At 38.8% G+C, this 13,271-nt stretch overlaps 1 protein-coding gene across 2 annotated transcripts in view; it reads right to left on the bottom strand.

The window, feature by feature from the left end:
• Positions 1-13,271, bottom strand: part of rai14 (retinoic acid induced 14) — a 102,546-nt gene that overhangs the window by 17,251 nt on the left and 72,024 nt on the right. For both annotated transcript variants that reach the window (XM_034192159.1, XM_034192160.1), the window contains exons 3-7: positions 10,510-10,640; positions 7,110-7,198; positions 6,925-6,989; positions 5,442-5,499; positions 4,860-4,930 (exon numbers count right to left, since the gene is read on the bottom strand). In XM_034192159.1, coding sequence (XP_034048050.1) covers positions 4,860-4,930; positions 5,442-5,499; positions 6,925-6,989; positions 7,110-7,198; positions 10,510-10,640 — 414 coding nt within the window. The remainder of the gene's footprint in view (positions 1-4,859; positions 4,931-5,441; positions 5,500-6,924; positions 6,990-7,109; positions 7,199-10,509; positions 10,641-13,271) is intronic.

The raw sequence follows: 13,271 nt of genomic DNA on the forward strand, positions 1-13,271 counted from the left end.
ATGACGGCAAAACTCAGTGAGCCATAGATCTATAAATATAAAATCAACCCAAGGTTGAATTCAGCTGAATGAACTTCTGCAGGAAGCCTTTTATACACCATTAAAAATCAAACAAGACAAGCCCGCCTGGAGAAAAGGAAAAGAATGTCAAGACGGTAAGTTGTGTCAGCACAGTTTTTGTGTGTTACATTACAGGCTGCTGCTTCCACAGCGGGTTCCTCTGAGCTCTGCCGAAAGCATTAGCAGACCTTACAACTCAGCGTGAGTCTGCAGAGGCGAACAACAGCCCACATGTGAGCCCATCATAGGACACGTGAGCATTTTACACCTGTGTGGCAGAATCACAGTCTTGCGCACATGTTGCAGATGGTACCGACGTGTTAATACTGGTATAACAGTTGAAGAACAAGAGGATGATTTCAAGAAATTCGCCTTCTTGCAAAACAAGAATGGCAATGAATTAGTCAAGACAGATTCTTTGAAGTTGGTCAAATTCATAGTCCGTGAGGCACATACCGACAAAATCCACCAGCTGTCTGCCTCAGTCAAGTGAAACGTGGGCGATCCTTGGCCTTCTCAACAATGAGGCAACTATTAAGTACATACTGGATCACGCCCAGAGAAACACGCCACATGGCCAACATGTCTCCATAAGTAACCATACGTGTCAGACAGAGTCATTCCAGTGGTACCTAAGTGTCCTTGGAAGAGAAAGAGTCACCAAAAAGGTATCCGGTCATTACCTTCGGTCACTGGTTAGCGTACAAGTCTCACAATCATACAGGAAGACAGTTAGCACGGGACCTTAAAGACTTTGGTTTTTACTGTCCTGCAGTGGTATCAGTATTGTCAAACACCTCTATCCAGGTCAGCACTCAATCTCAAAGGCTGAGGGCCCAGACACATGAATCTCACTGCAAAGATAAGTGAAGCACTAGACAAGTTTGACACTTTCACCGCACACAGGTACACTTCTGATAATCTGGATCTTAGTCTTGATCCAGGACAATCGTAATCCTAGACACACTGATTCCTCACTCAGCTTCTCAAGTGCTGCAATCAGGACATCCGCTGATTCTCAGCATTGTCTGTAATGTTAGAGTCAGTAAACCCCTCCGCACTGGCAAAGGCACCTAAGCCTGGCCTGGCCACCCCCCCCGACTAAAAACATCAGGAAGTTATTGAGCGAAATTTAATTGGACCTGGTTTTCTAAAAAGACTCTTGTTCGTTCAGAAAACATCCAAAAAAAAAAAAAATGCTGATGTTCCTTTTTTCGGTACCTCGCAGTACATTTATGTGAGTCAGATAAGGCCGCGGCTAACGAGCTGCCATGTTCTGCTCAGCACAGAAACACAACTAAAATGTAAAAATGTGTTCCAGATGACTGCGGTTTGCTGTCTGTGAGCCGACTAACCAGCTGACAAGGCCACTGTGATCTCACGCACACATTCGCGTGCTGTTAGACCTGGTAGATGAAATGCTGTTCGATAAACACTATAATTTGACATTACGTTCAACACAAAAGAGCACAAGAACACTTCAGCTCCAACAAGATGGAGGAAGATTGCAAATTGCAGCATTTCAGGATGATGATGGTGGTGGTGTCCACTCTGATTCTACCACAATTTGAAAGGGTTAAACATGCAAAATATGTTTTATATACCTTTTCAGTTAAATATAGTCTGTGCTCCATGTTAAACATCCTCACATTTTCATATTGATGTATAGAAACTATACCACTATAAGAACAATTTGGAAGTTAAACAGTTGGTTTAGTTCATATTCATGCTCTAGCTTTGTCTTTGGACACACCCACTAAGCTCACGGCAACATGCCCATGCAGTCTGTTTGTGTCGACTCAATGATTACACTGCTCCTCAGAGGAGGTGTGGCAAGCAGTGCCTTCTTCCCATTTAAAGTGGCAGGCACAGAAACAGCCAATTTCTCATTCTTTTTGGGGGTCCTAGAAACATTAACGTCTGTTTATTGACGTGTGCAATGAATTGTGCAATACCATCAACACCATGACGAAACAAAACACACTTGAGACTATTTTCTTTTAAATATACCCCAAGGAAAAGCAACAGATGAAATAATATCCATTAAACGTCCATTCATTTTGAGACCGATAAACATTTCGGTGCAGCTCTGACTGGCGGCACAGACGGAGGTGGTCTGAGCGGCCAATCATTCATTGTTTGTTTTTACAGCTCCAAGGTTCTGCTGAGTCAAAACAGCTGTTAAAACTGTTTTCTTATAGGTATAACTCATTATAAAGTCATTTTCACAATAACACAGCGTCATCATGGAAATGTTTAAACTGAACCAGCGCCTACTCCTTTAAGTCTTACCCATCCTCAATTAACAGCCACAGACCTTTTAAATATATAAAACCATAAAAAACAAATCTTTTATTCATTAAACTGTCTACCCAAATTTTAACTTTGGAAGAGCTGATTTAAAAATGAAAAAAACTCCAGATTAAACTTCTGCTGGAAAAATAAATACATTTTACAAATAGAATTATTAAAGGGGTCATATAGTGCACAACTAGTAATACAGTGATATAATCCAGTCACTGTCCAAAAAAGTTTAAATACTATAGCATTAATTTTAAGTTATATCGGCAACTCCTGGTAAAGCCTCGTACATGCTATACATAGTGGTAGTATTATGCAAGTTTTACAAGCCTGAAACACCAGATTGTGGATCTAATCTCACAGAAAGAGATTCATGGTACCATAAGACTAATTTTTTTTTTTTTTTTAAATGCTCTGGCTTTCTCCTAGGACCTCATGGCCAAAAAGGAATTTACACTGACTTGGCGATCAGCTATAAATGTTTGATTTTTTTTTTTTTTTTATGACAATTTTTAGATTAATGGCTTCCCCTGTGGTCTGCTGCCTTTCAGGTCATGGTGGTGTTAATTTCCTGTTCTTAATTTGGCTTCCTTCCTCAATGAGTCTGTTTTGCCCCAAGCTTCATACACTTTTGTACAACATGCAGATCTGTGGCGACCCCAAGTGAAAACAAGGGAGCAGCTGAAGGGACTTACTAGACTGTACGGCTGATCATGGTATCATGAATCATTTTGAGGTGGCTCCTCAGAAGGACTCGGCGGACCCCAAAATTGTGCTCCTCAAGCCTCGACTTAATTCTTAATTTTTTTTTTTTTTTACCCCCCGCTCTTAAAACACATTAGGGCACTGTTTCTTCAGTTAAACCATTAAATATAGCCAAAGGTTCCCTGGTTAAGCTCTAATTACACCTATTAGTCACTCAGAGGCTTTAAGATGTAATTCATCAATTTAATGAAGCTTCAGGAATCTTCCATGTTGTTTAAAGAGGCATTTATACTGCTATATTTAAACTGCTAACCAACAGAAAAACTGACATGAAAAATAAAAACTGAAGTAAATCTATCTAGTAATTATTATTTATTTAACTTTGTATATAGCAATAAAGTAAACACTGACTTAAGAAACTGAATATTAGAAATTGTGGAAAATTAAGTTTGCACTTTTTTTTTGCCAACATGCATGTCAAAACATATGCCTGAACATGTAAATATATCATTTAATTTCCTTCTCAAACCTATAACTTTCCATCCTAACATGTGACATTTACTTTGTTACATCCGTCAAGGACGTAATAAAATCATCTGTCTTTATTTATTTGTCTGTCTGTTAGCAGGATTACGTCAAAACTACTGCATGGATTTTGACTAAATTTCACCACAGATAGATATTAGGCCATGGAAGACTCCATTAAATTTTGAAGGTGATCTGGTTTCAGATTCTGGATCAAGAGTTCACTTTATATAGGCTTTATGTTTAAAAAACTACTTCACAGATTCTCACCAAATTTGCACCACAGGCAGATATTAGGCCATGGAAGACTCCATTAAATTTTGGAGATGATCCAGATCCGGAAACTAAAGTTTTCCATACGAAAATAAAGTTTTTCATACGAAATGTTCATTTTTAGACTTTGTGAAACCCAACAGACAGCTGCAGTGTGACAATGAAAACTGAACACTAAATAGACAAACACATTCTTATTCTGTTAGGTTTTTCTCAGCTGTACGCTGTTTTCTGTTTCACACGCACACACTCGTACATACAGACAAAATCATGCTCGCACACCCTGGCTGGCCAAAAACCACAAACATGGAACATCACTGCAATGGAGACCACATGTCTGCAGCCTGAGAGCAGCGCTCCCACAGCACCACAACCCTCGACCACGCGGGGGTACACACACAACAATATCACTCAACTTTATAACAGGGAGGATGAAGTAAATGTTTGTGCTCCATAATGTAGATTTACTGCTGAATGTAAGTCTTCAGCCAAACGTTAAAACCTTTGCTCTCTGCAATTCAAACACACATGAAAGCTTTGAACAATGGGTCCATATATATTTGGATATTGAATATATTTTGTTTTTTAAGAAAATTAGAAGCAAATCATAAATATGACCACTTTATGTCTTTTTCTGCGACATGTTAGAGACATTCTGAAAGAATTACACAGTTGTCATCCAGTTAGTTTTGCTCCTTTAATGGGGATCACATGTAAGAGATGCTGTAATCGTCACATTGTTCACCAAATATTGATGGACTCACATTTAACAGTCCACACTATGAGCTGAATAGTGTCCAAATATATATGGACCTCACAGTTAAAAATGTTTGCCAGCCTGCCATTGTGAAGTTCAATAAAGGAGAAAAATCCAACAGAAAAACCCAAAGCGCCCTGATACTGACACACAAATAAACAACACAAACAAAACAATTGTTTCAGATAAACAGTTTGTAAAAACTGTAGAAGTTAAACATTTACATTAAAGTACATACTGTGTCTTTCAGATTGACGGGGCTTTTGAATTCACACAGCAGTTGGACAGTCTGGACATTCCCACTGACAGCTGAGGACAGAATAAAAGATGTGTAATGTAAAGTCTGTGCTCACGTGTGCACAGAGAACCAGAATAACTTATTTCCAAAAGTTCAAATAAATTCACTGAGGGAAACATTTTCCCCAAGCAAAGTTTTCACTTTGTGTACTCGTGCAGATGATCGGCAAACTCCAGCACAGAAGCACTGTCTGGATAGAAGCTGAAAAGTAATTTGTTTTTGGGGGATGAAGAGCTGCAGAAGGAAAAATATCCCACAATAAAGTTGAGCGAGAATCTTCTCAACCTCATGTAAGTTAAACCCTCCAGATATTCAGTGAACATAAATCCCTCACATGAGCAGGACTTGAATTTGAACTAACTGGGCCACAAATACAACAATTAATTAAATCAGTATTTAAAATCACATGCACATGAAATTGGAACTTAAATTTAACCATGCACATTTCCACATTCATTTTTCTTTTTACAGATAAGTAACTTTGTGACCTCAGACAGACATCCTTTATGCTGAAACACTGACCAGCATGATGCAGCGCCGTCCTTCCTGATCCGTCGATGGCATCAACACAACATTTACTCTGCAAGGGAAAGACATTACCACATTTATAAACATGTCTGCACATCACAGCCCAATAAGTGCCTCAAGTAATTCTACAAATACACATTTTTACTGCATTCTACGAGTAGTGTTTACAAGTGGAAAAACTTGTTTTTATGCATCTTGCACTTAGTGAAACCAATAAATATTACTACCAACTACTAGTAAACAAAAACAACACACTCCTTTAGCTTCAAACACTGTTATTAAAGAGCATTTTGGAGGTAATGATGCAGATTTTAACCGTCATTGTGTGCACATGCAGATGTGCGTGCACGGTGCAGGCTTATATAACAATCAGGTGTGTGCCAAGGTAGTGCATACAATTGTAGATTAAGTTAGGTCAGCAAATCATAGCAGGAGATTCTGCAGCGTGTGCGCATGCAGATCCCAGCAGGACGACAATCAGCAAACTGAACAAACAGCAGGAAAAATGTTGGATTGATGAATGTACAATTTATGTTCCCGATTTCACACACTGATAATTTTGTGCATAAAACAACCACGAACAGCAACAGTTAGGTGTCTTTTGACAGTCGAAAAATTCTTAAAGTTGACATTTGCTGATAAACATCATAAAACCATTACAGTAAACCCTAAATGTCACTTTTAGTTTACAACAAATTTATCCATTCAAAAGCAACATATTGTACAGTGTTGTAAAATAAATGAAGTCTGACATATTATAGAAACTTGTCTGTTAACACAGATGTGAAAAGGCTATTTTTTTTCAAGACACAAATAACCCACAATGTCCAATGCACAGGCTGCATCGTATTAACAGCAGACATTTCAGCACAGATTTAACGTTGTTTAACGGCTCTCTTCTGCAGCACTTCAGTCTGTTTTGGTTGCAGTCACTGAGTTTTATGTTTGTTTAATTTGCAATATAAAGTTCTGTGCAACAATAATGAAAAACTGTAAATATAAATCAAAATAAGAACAATGTTAGACCATTTCAAGTTATAAAACTGCATCAATGATTTTGTAAGTGATTACATGTAATTTCTGAGATGGTGTGAATGTACTGAACCTGGCTTACACAGTTATTTAACTTTTCTTTCATCATCTGCAATCATCTTTGTGTTGTCATGTATCATGCAATGTATGCACAAAGAAATCAAGTTTTGTTGCCATTTTAATATGATATTGTGGTTTTAACTTAAAGATTTTTTTATGGAACAGAACATTCTGACATCTCAGATTTCATTTTCTATTGACCCACTAATAAAGAAAACTAGAAAAAAAATCTATGATACCAAAAAACATCATTTGTAGCACTGTATTTTCTGAAAATCATTCATCTCTAGACAAAAAAACAAAACAAAGTTGTGAATACATTTATCTACAGTTACCTTTACTTTCTTTGGGTTAGTTTTTAAAATCTCTGGAAAATTCACCTTACCTGAAGGAGCTTTTTGCAGCACTCTGTGTGGCCGTTTTTTGCAGCAAGGTGTAAAGGACTAAATCCTGAGCATTAAACAAACAAAAAAAAAAACCTGTTGAAACCTTCACTGACCTTCATTAATTGTATTTATTAATTGAGTGTAATGAAAACGAGCACAACAAAAAGTGGCATGATGCACAAACCTGCAGCATCAGTGGTTGATGGTTCGACTCCATGAGACAAGAAGATTGACAGGCAGTCTGTGTGACCACGTGCAGCTGCTGCATGAAGACTACACACACACACAAAGTTATAACAAAGTAATTTTTTTAAAACATATCCTCAAAAAGGAGATAAAAACAACACAAATAAAACTAAAAATTTAATCATTGGAAGAAAGTAACAAAACATCATAATGTTAAATACATTTATACACCTTTTCAGCAAGCTAATTCAGACCATCCAGTGTCTTTGTAGATCATACATCACACACACGCGCTTCTGAAAAACACTTTCATATCAATAAAAAACAACTGCTTTCTGTGCCTTTTAGTTGAAATAGAAAGGAGCTACTGCTGACCACGCCCCCTCATTATTTGCACCACCACATCTGGTTGTTAAGCTCTGATGTAATGCATCACGTGATAAATCTGTTTCCGGGTCCAAAGACCTCCAAGTTTACAATTAAAGTTATGTCTGTTTGATCCTTTTAAGGATTTACAGTTTAAGTTTAGTTTGTGTTTACATTGTGCGCAAACCTCCATCCCTCCCTTCTCCGCCTCCACTTCCGTTAAACGCATTCGTCTGGTTCTATGGTCGGAACACTTAATAAAAAAAATTTTTCTTTTACTTTACATATTTTATTATGCACAGGTAAAATATACATGTCTGTTTATTAATAAAAAAAATATTTATTACAATAAACAGGACGTTAAAGTGCAAACTTCACTTTCTCCCCGAACGACATGAACAGGAAGCGATCACAGCTCACAGCAACTCCCATTGAAATAACGGAGAAACAACCTGAGCGTCTGACATTTTTACATAAAACAAACGCAGTAACAACATCTAAAAACCCAGTTAATATATCCAGGAGAGTTTTAGGCACAATATACAAAAAGTTTTATGTTGTGATGTTAATGCTGTTGTCCGTGTGTAACAATTAAAGTGCAGCCTGATCAGATCGTCTCAGTGCAGTTCTCAATGTTAATGACAGCGCGCCTTTTTTGTTTGGAGCCGGACGTTGAGAATCACATGATGCGTTACGTCACACTTAACGGGATAGTCTCTGAGAGTGACTGTGGGTGTGTCACACACACACACACACACACACACACACACACACACACACACACACACACACACACACACACACACACACACACACACACACACACACACACACACACACACACACACACACGGGCTCAGTGGGTGTGTCTCACAGAAAACAGGAAACTCTAAATGGACTTCAAATTTCCAAATTCAAATGTATTAATTTATATAATGCCAATTCACTTGACTTGTGTGGCATATGTCACAGACATCTAAAACGAGCCAATTCAGGGAGAATTTTTACTTCAAGTAGAACACTTTCTACGTGCATAGATGTAGAACTGTTGAACTATGAGAATGTTTAATTGCAAACAAATTCATTTAACAGAAAAGGGTAGATAAATGATTCCACACAATATCACCGCTTTAATATAACTTTAGCGCTTTAAAAGCAACTCTGTCTGTTCTTAAGGAAAAAAAAAAAAACATTCAGGTCATCAACAAAAAGCCAGTAAGTGTTGCACAGATATACAACAAATGATTTTTCTAGACCAGTTCCAGGTTTTCAAATCTACATTTCTTTACAAACTGAAATGTGTAGACGACAAACGTTTTTCACTTAATACTGCCTGGTTTGCAAAGGAATGTCATAAGTTGATATCACTATTGCCTGTGACTAAAAAAAAGAAATTTGTTCCATTTATGTGTGTCCATTGGTGTGTATTATACAATCAATACAGCGCCTTCCAGCTCAGCAAGCAGGATGAAAAAAAAGCACACACACACACACACTCAGCCTTCCGTTGCTCACATGCCTTTCAATCAGGTTTTATCACCATAGAGATACTGTAGACTCCTTTGTGCATCCTGAAAAGGCTGGAGCCTTGAGATCCCAAACAGCCACACACATCATGATTCACTGAGACCGTGGGTTTGCATTCGTATGTGAGAAAGAAAAGGTGAAGGATGTGAACTCGTCTCCTTGGGACACATTTGTGGGTGTTTTGCTGTTGCTGTCTCCCGTGTGAGTTGCTGAACACATTGAGGTCAGTGGGTGTTGTGTTTCAGAAAAAGAGGTCAAATATTAACACTGTGCCTCTCTTATCAACAATCTCTACCAGTGAGGTGACAAACTGCACTGCTGCTAGAAAAAAAAGAAATGAGCCGGTTCACAGAACAATGGCTGAATAAACGGCGTCGCATGGCCAGAAAATGTCAAACATTTTAATAACACTGAAGTCAGTTTTAGGCCCGTGATATGGAGCGTCACAGTGCTTCAGAAAAACAGAGACTTTAGAATGTGCCCATTCAGACACAGTTTAACTACACAACTGGTGTTTATCTGTTCTTAACTGTGCTGCAGTGCCAGAGGGGGCGCCATTACATAACACAATAACATCAAACGCTAAATAAAGAACAAAATTAAAAAACAAGAAACATGAGTACTAGTGCAAGTACTGACCATGCAGACTGGAGCCTTTCCATAAATAATGCAACTTTTTACATAGTTTTCTATTGTTAATTAAGTGTGCATAGTTATTGAATAAAAACACTGTGATCATACGTCAATCAGCTGCGTTTTGTTTAAACACCAGAGGGGGCAAATCAAGTAGTTGGTGATGTAATGAAGCCCCATTTTGCACAGCACATGATAACTATGGACTCTAGGAAAATGTGATAGCTTTCCATCACTAACTGGCAGCATTGAAGACATGCTTTGGTATCATCCCCAGCCACACGTTCTATCCACTCTTTAATTCTGGTTTTACTATGAGTTAACTCAACTTTTACTGAGAGACACGTGACGTTTTTCTACAGTTGCAAATTCTGCTGTCAGGAGTGCTCAGATGTTCTGCACCAAATGCAACATTATTTAAACCCTGCTCCATCTCACAGACAGTTGTGATTTGCCTGTGTGTTTTGGGTTTTTTGTTTGTTTGTTTTTGGGCTGGGATGAATTCTGAATGGGAGAAGGGCAAAAATAAAATATGTGCTCTCTAATTCTTCTATTTCCCAGGCTAATAAAAACTGTTACCACGGACAAATTAGTCACTTGACCAATTAACTGATCAATCAGAAAACTGAACATGTATTTTTAATTAATTAAAAATGCCACTGGTTGTTAAATTAATAACCGAGTTACAGATTGCTGCTAAAATTAAAGAACATATCAGAACGTGTAATTTGAAGGTCAGATCATTAGGTTCTCTCATTATTTTTCAATGCTGCATGACACATGAATAAACAAGAAACACACTAGCCATTCCACACAGGGTGAATTTTTGGACGAATGTGTACCAGAGGAATTCCTTGTATTTAAATTCTTACGCTGATTTGCCCTCGTGGTCCAGCTTTACAGCACTGGCTCCTTTCTTTGCAAGAAGCGAGGCCACCTTTTCCACCTCGCCATGCTCCACTGCAGCAAGCAGACGCTCATCATTCTTGTTCCACTCATGCACCTGTAGAGGGTGATACAGAAAACAGAGCATATCAAAAAGAAGAAAAAAGGGAGAGTGCCAGACAAGTGAAAAGCATATAATCATTAATGTGATTTATCTCATCACGATTCCAAATTAAAGGATACACATTACCTCAAATATTTACATTTCTATAAGAGCTGCTTCCTATATGTGCTGCTAACATTAGTGAAGCCCTGAAGGTGAGTAATGTTTCAGAGGGAGAGAATGATGCCCATGCTGAGCATTCATGCACAAAATGTGAGTAGACACACACACACACAAAGCAAACAGCCTCACATTCGTGTTACTGACAGACCGTTCAGATAGCGACATGTCAACAATTGGAAACCATCACCCATGATGTCATTCAAAAGCAATCTGTGTGAGGTCATACAACAGCACCACGCAAAGATGTGGCCACCAGTGATTTACTTCTGGAGCAAGATATAAATTCAATCTGGAAATAACTAAACACATCAATAGTAACCACGCACAAAAACAACGCAGAGTCTCAAATACTCCTCTGTCTTTTCTGAGCTAATGTGGCAGTTTATGCCCTTTTTTTTTTTTTTTTTAAATAAAAGTCAGATATAATACATTCCAAAAGATGTTGGTGCACTTGTTATATCTGTCATGTAATCATCCATCAACTCCAACAAATAATTTTAATTTTTCCACGGTTTATAGCCAAAAATTATTCTACAAAAAAATGCAATAAATAAAGAAAAAATGTGTACACAAATTGTACATTAATAGTAACTTCCATATGTTGACCAACCTCACCCCCCCCCCCACACACACACACAAAAAGGCAATGCTGAAAAGTCTTAGCCAGGAATGACTTAAGGTGTACTGACATGTGCATGACTGATTCACGAACTTGCACGCACGTCGTCATGATGATCCCACCCGCTGTGTTCCCAGCTGGACGTAGTGCTTTGTTCCACTGCCTGCCATGCGCTCTACGCTGGAAGCTGCATATATAAAATAATTATTTTGCAGCAGATTAATCATTTTCTCTGCAAGTTGTCGGTTGAAAACAGCTCTAATCACTTCTTGAATCACAATGGACTGCTCCAGCAGCGCCGTTCGCGCGTGCGCACTGGAGAAAGCATTTGGAGCCATCTAAAAAGGTAATTATTTGTCATGTTTACATTGTCAAGGCTTGGTAAAACAGTTGTATTTTCTTTCCTTCTTGTGTGCAGTTGTAAAAGTATGTTTATGACAGATTTAACATCTCGTTATAATCCTTCCGACGAGCTGCGCTCTGATATGATTCGCTGACACAACCACTCGCTCTGTTCACTTCTTTACTCCACTTGACGAGCTGCATGTTGAGTTGGCGAGCAGATCGCGCCACGTAGCACGACATTTATGCATGAAGGATTTTTTGAATATTTCAAAATTCTCTTTGCGCAATTGCACACGCCAGCACCCTTCTCACATTCAGTCTGCACCCGTTAAAGGCAATTTTAGTCTCCGGCACCATACAGGTCATGCAAGTGTGTGAATCAAAGTCATGCATGTGTCAGTGCACCTTTACAGTAGCAACCTGCATCACAATCCATTAAGCCCATATTATAGAGCACACTACGTTTCAGAGACACTGCCAGTTGCTAGCCATCATTAGAATGAAAACACTGCCAGCATCAGACCTACATGAGGCCTTTAAGTGTGGTGACCTTGCATACCAAGTGTGACTTGAATCCACAAAGTATTTGATAAGATATTGCTTTCACAATGTTTCAAAGACTTGGCTCCATGTAAGCCACAATTAAAATGGAAATGCACCCAAAATCAAGCTTAAACAAAGGTCTCAGTGAGGTGACCTTCTATACCCCATTTCAGTTTGACTCATGAAGTCTTTGACAGGAGACTGCATACATATTGAGCACATAGACTACCACACAACCCCCCGCCCCCCAAACACACACACACACACACACACACACACACACACACACACACACACACACACACACACACACACACACACACACACACACAGTCAGGCAATTACAGGGTTAAAAATAATAATATTTAGGATCTGGTGACTTTGATTTGATGTGTCTGAAGGTTTTCCTTTTTTCACAGTTGCAAACTTCAGGAGTTGTTAACGACCTCCAGCTCATGCTATTACAAATAAACAATTTAACTCTATAAACAAACAGTGCGGTCACTGACATCTTCTCTCTGAAGAGAAACCGGCACACTGACAGCTGCGCAAAGCCAGACTGTCCACTACAAAAATGGGATGATGGTATGTGTGGGTGGGTTTGTGGAATATTATAATAATGATTAATTAGCACAGTGACTTAGTGGTTAGTACTGTTGCCTCACAGCAAGAAGGTCATGGGATCAATTCCCACCTGTGGCCTGTGTGGCATTTGCATGTTCTCCCTGTGTTTGCATGGGTTCACTCCGGGTGCTCCGGCTTCCTCCCACATCCAAACACATGCAGGTTAGGTTGATTGGAAACTTTAAACTGTCTGTAGGTGTGCGTGCAGGTGTGAATGTGTTTGTCTGTATGTCGCCCTGCGACATACTGGGACCACAACATGCTATAGGTCACACATACATGAAATATACAGATGAGAAATATCAGATATGGCTAAATAAATCAAATACATA

This window comes from Thalassophryne amazonica, chromosome 17, assembly GCF_902500255.1.
Source record: "Thalassophryne amazonica chromosome 17, fThaAma1.1, whole genome shotgun sequence".
Taxonomy (NCBI): domain Eukaryota; kingdom Metazoa; phylum Chordata; class Actinopteri; order Batrachoidiformes; family Batrachoididae; genus Thalassophryne; species Thalassophryne amazonica.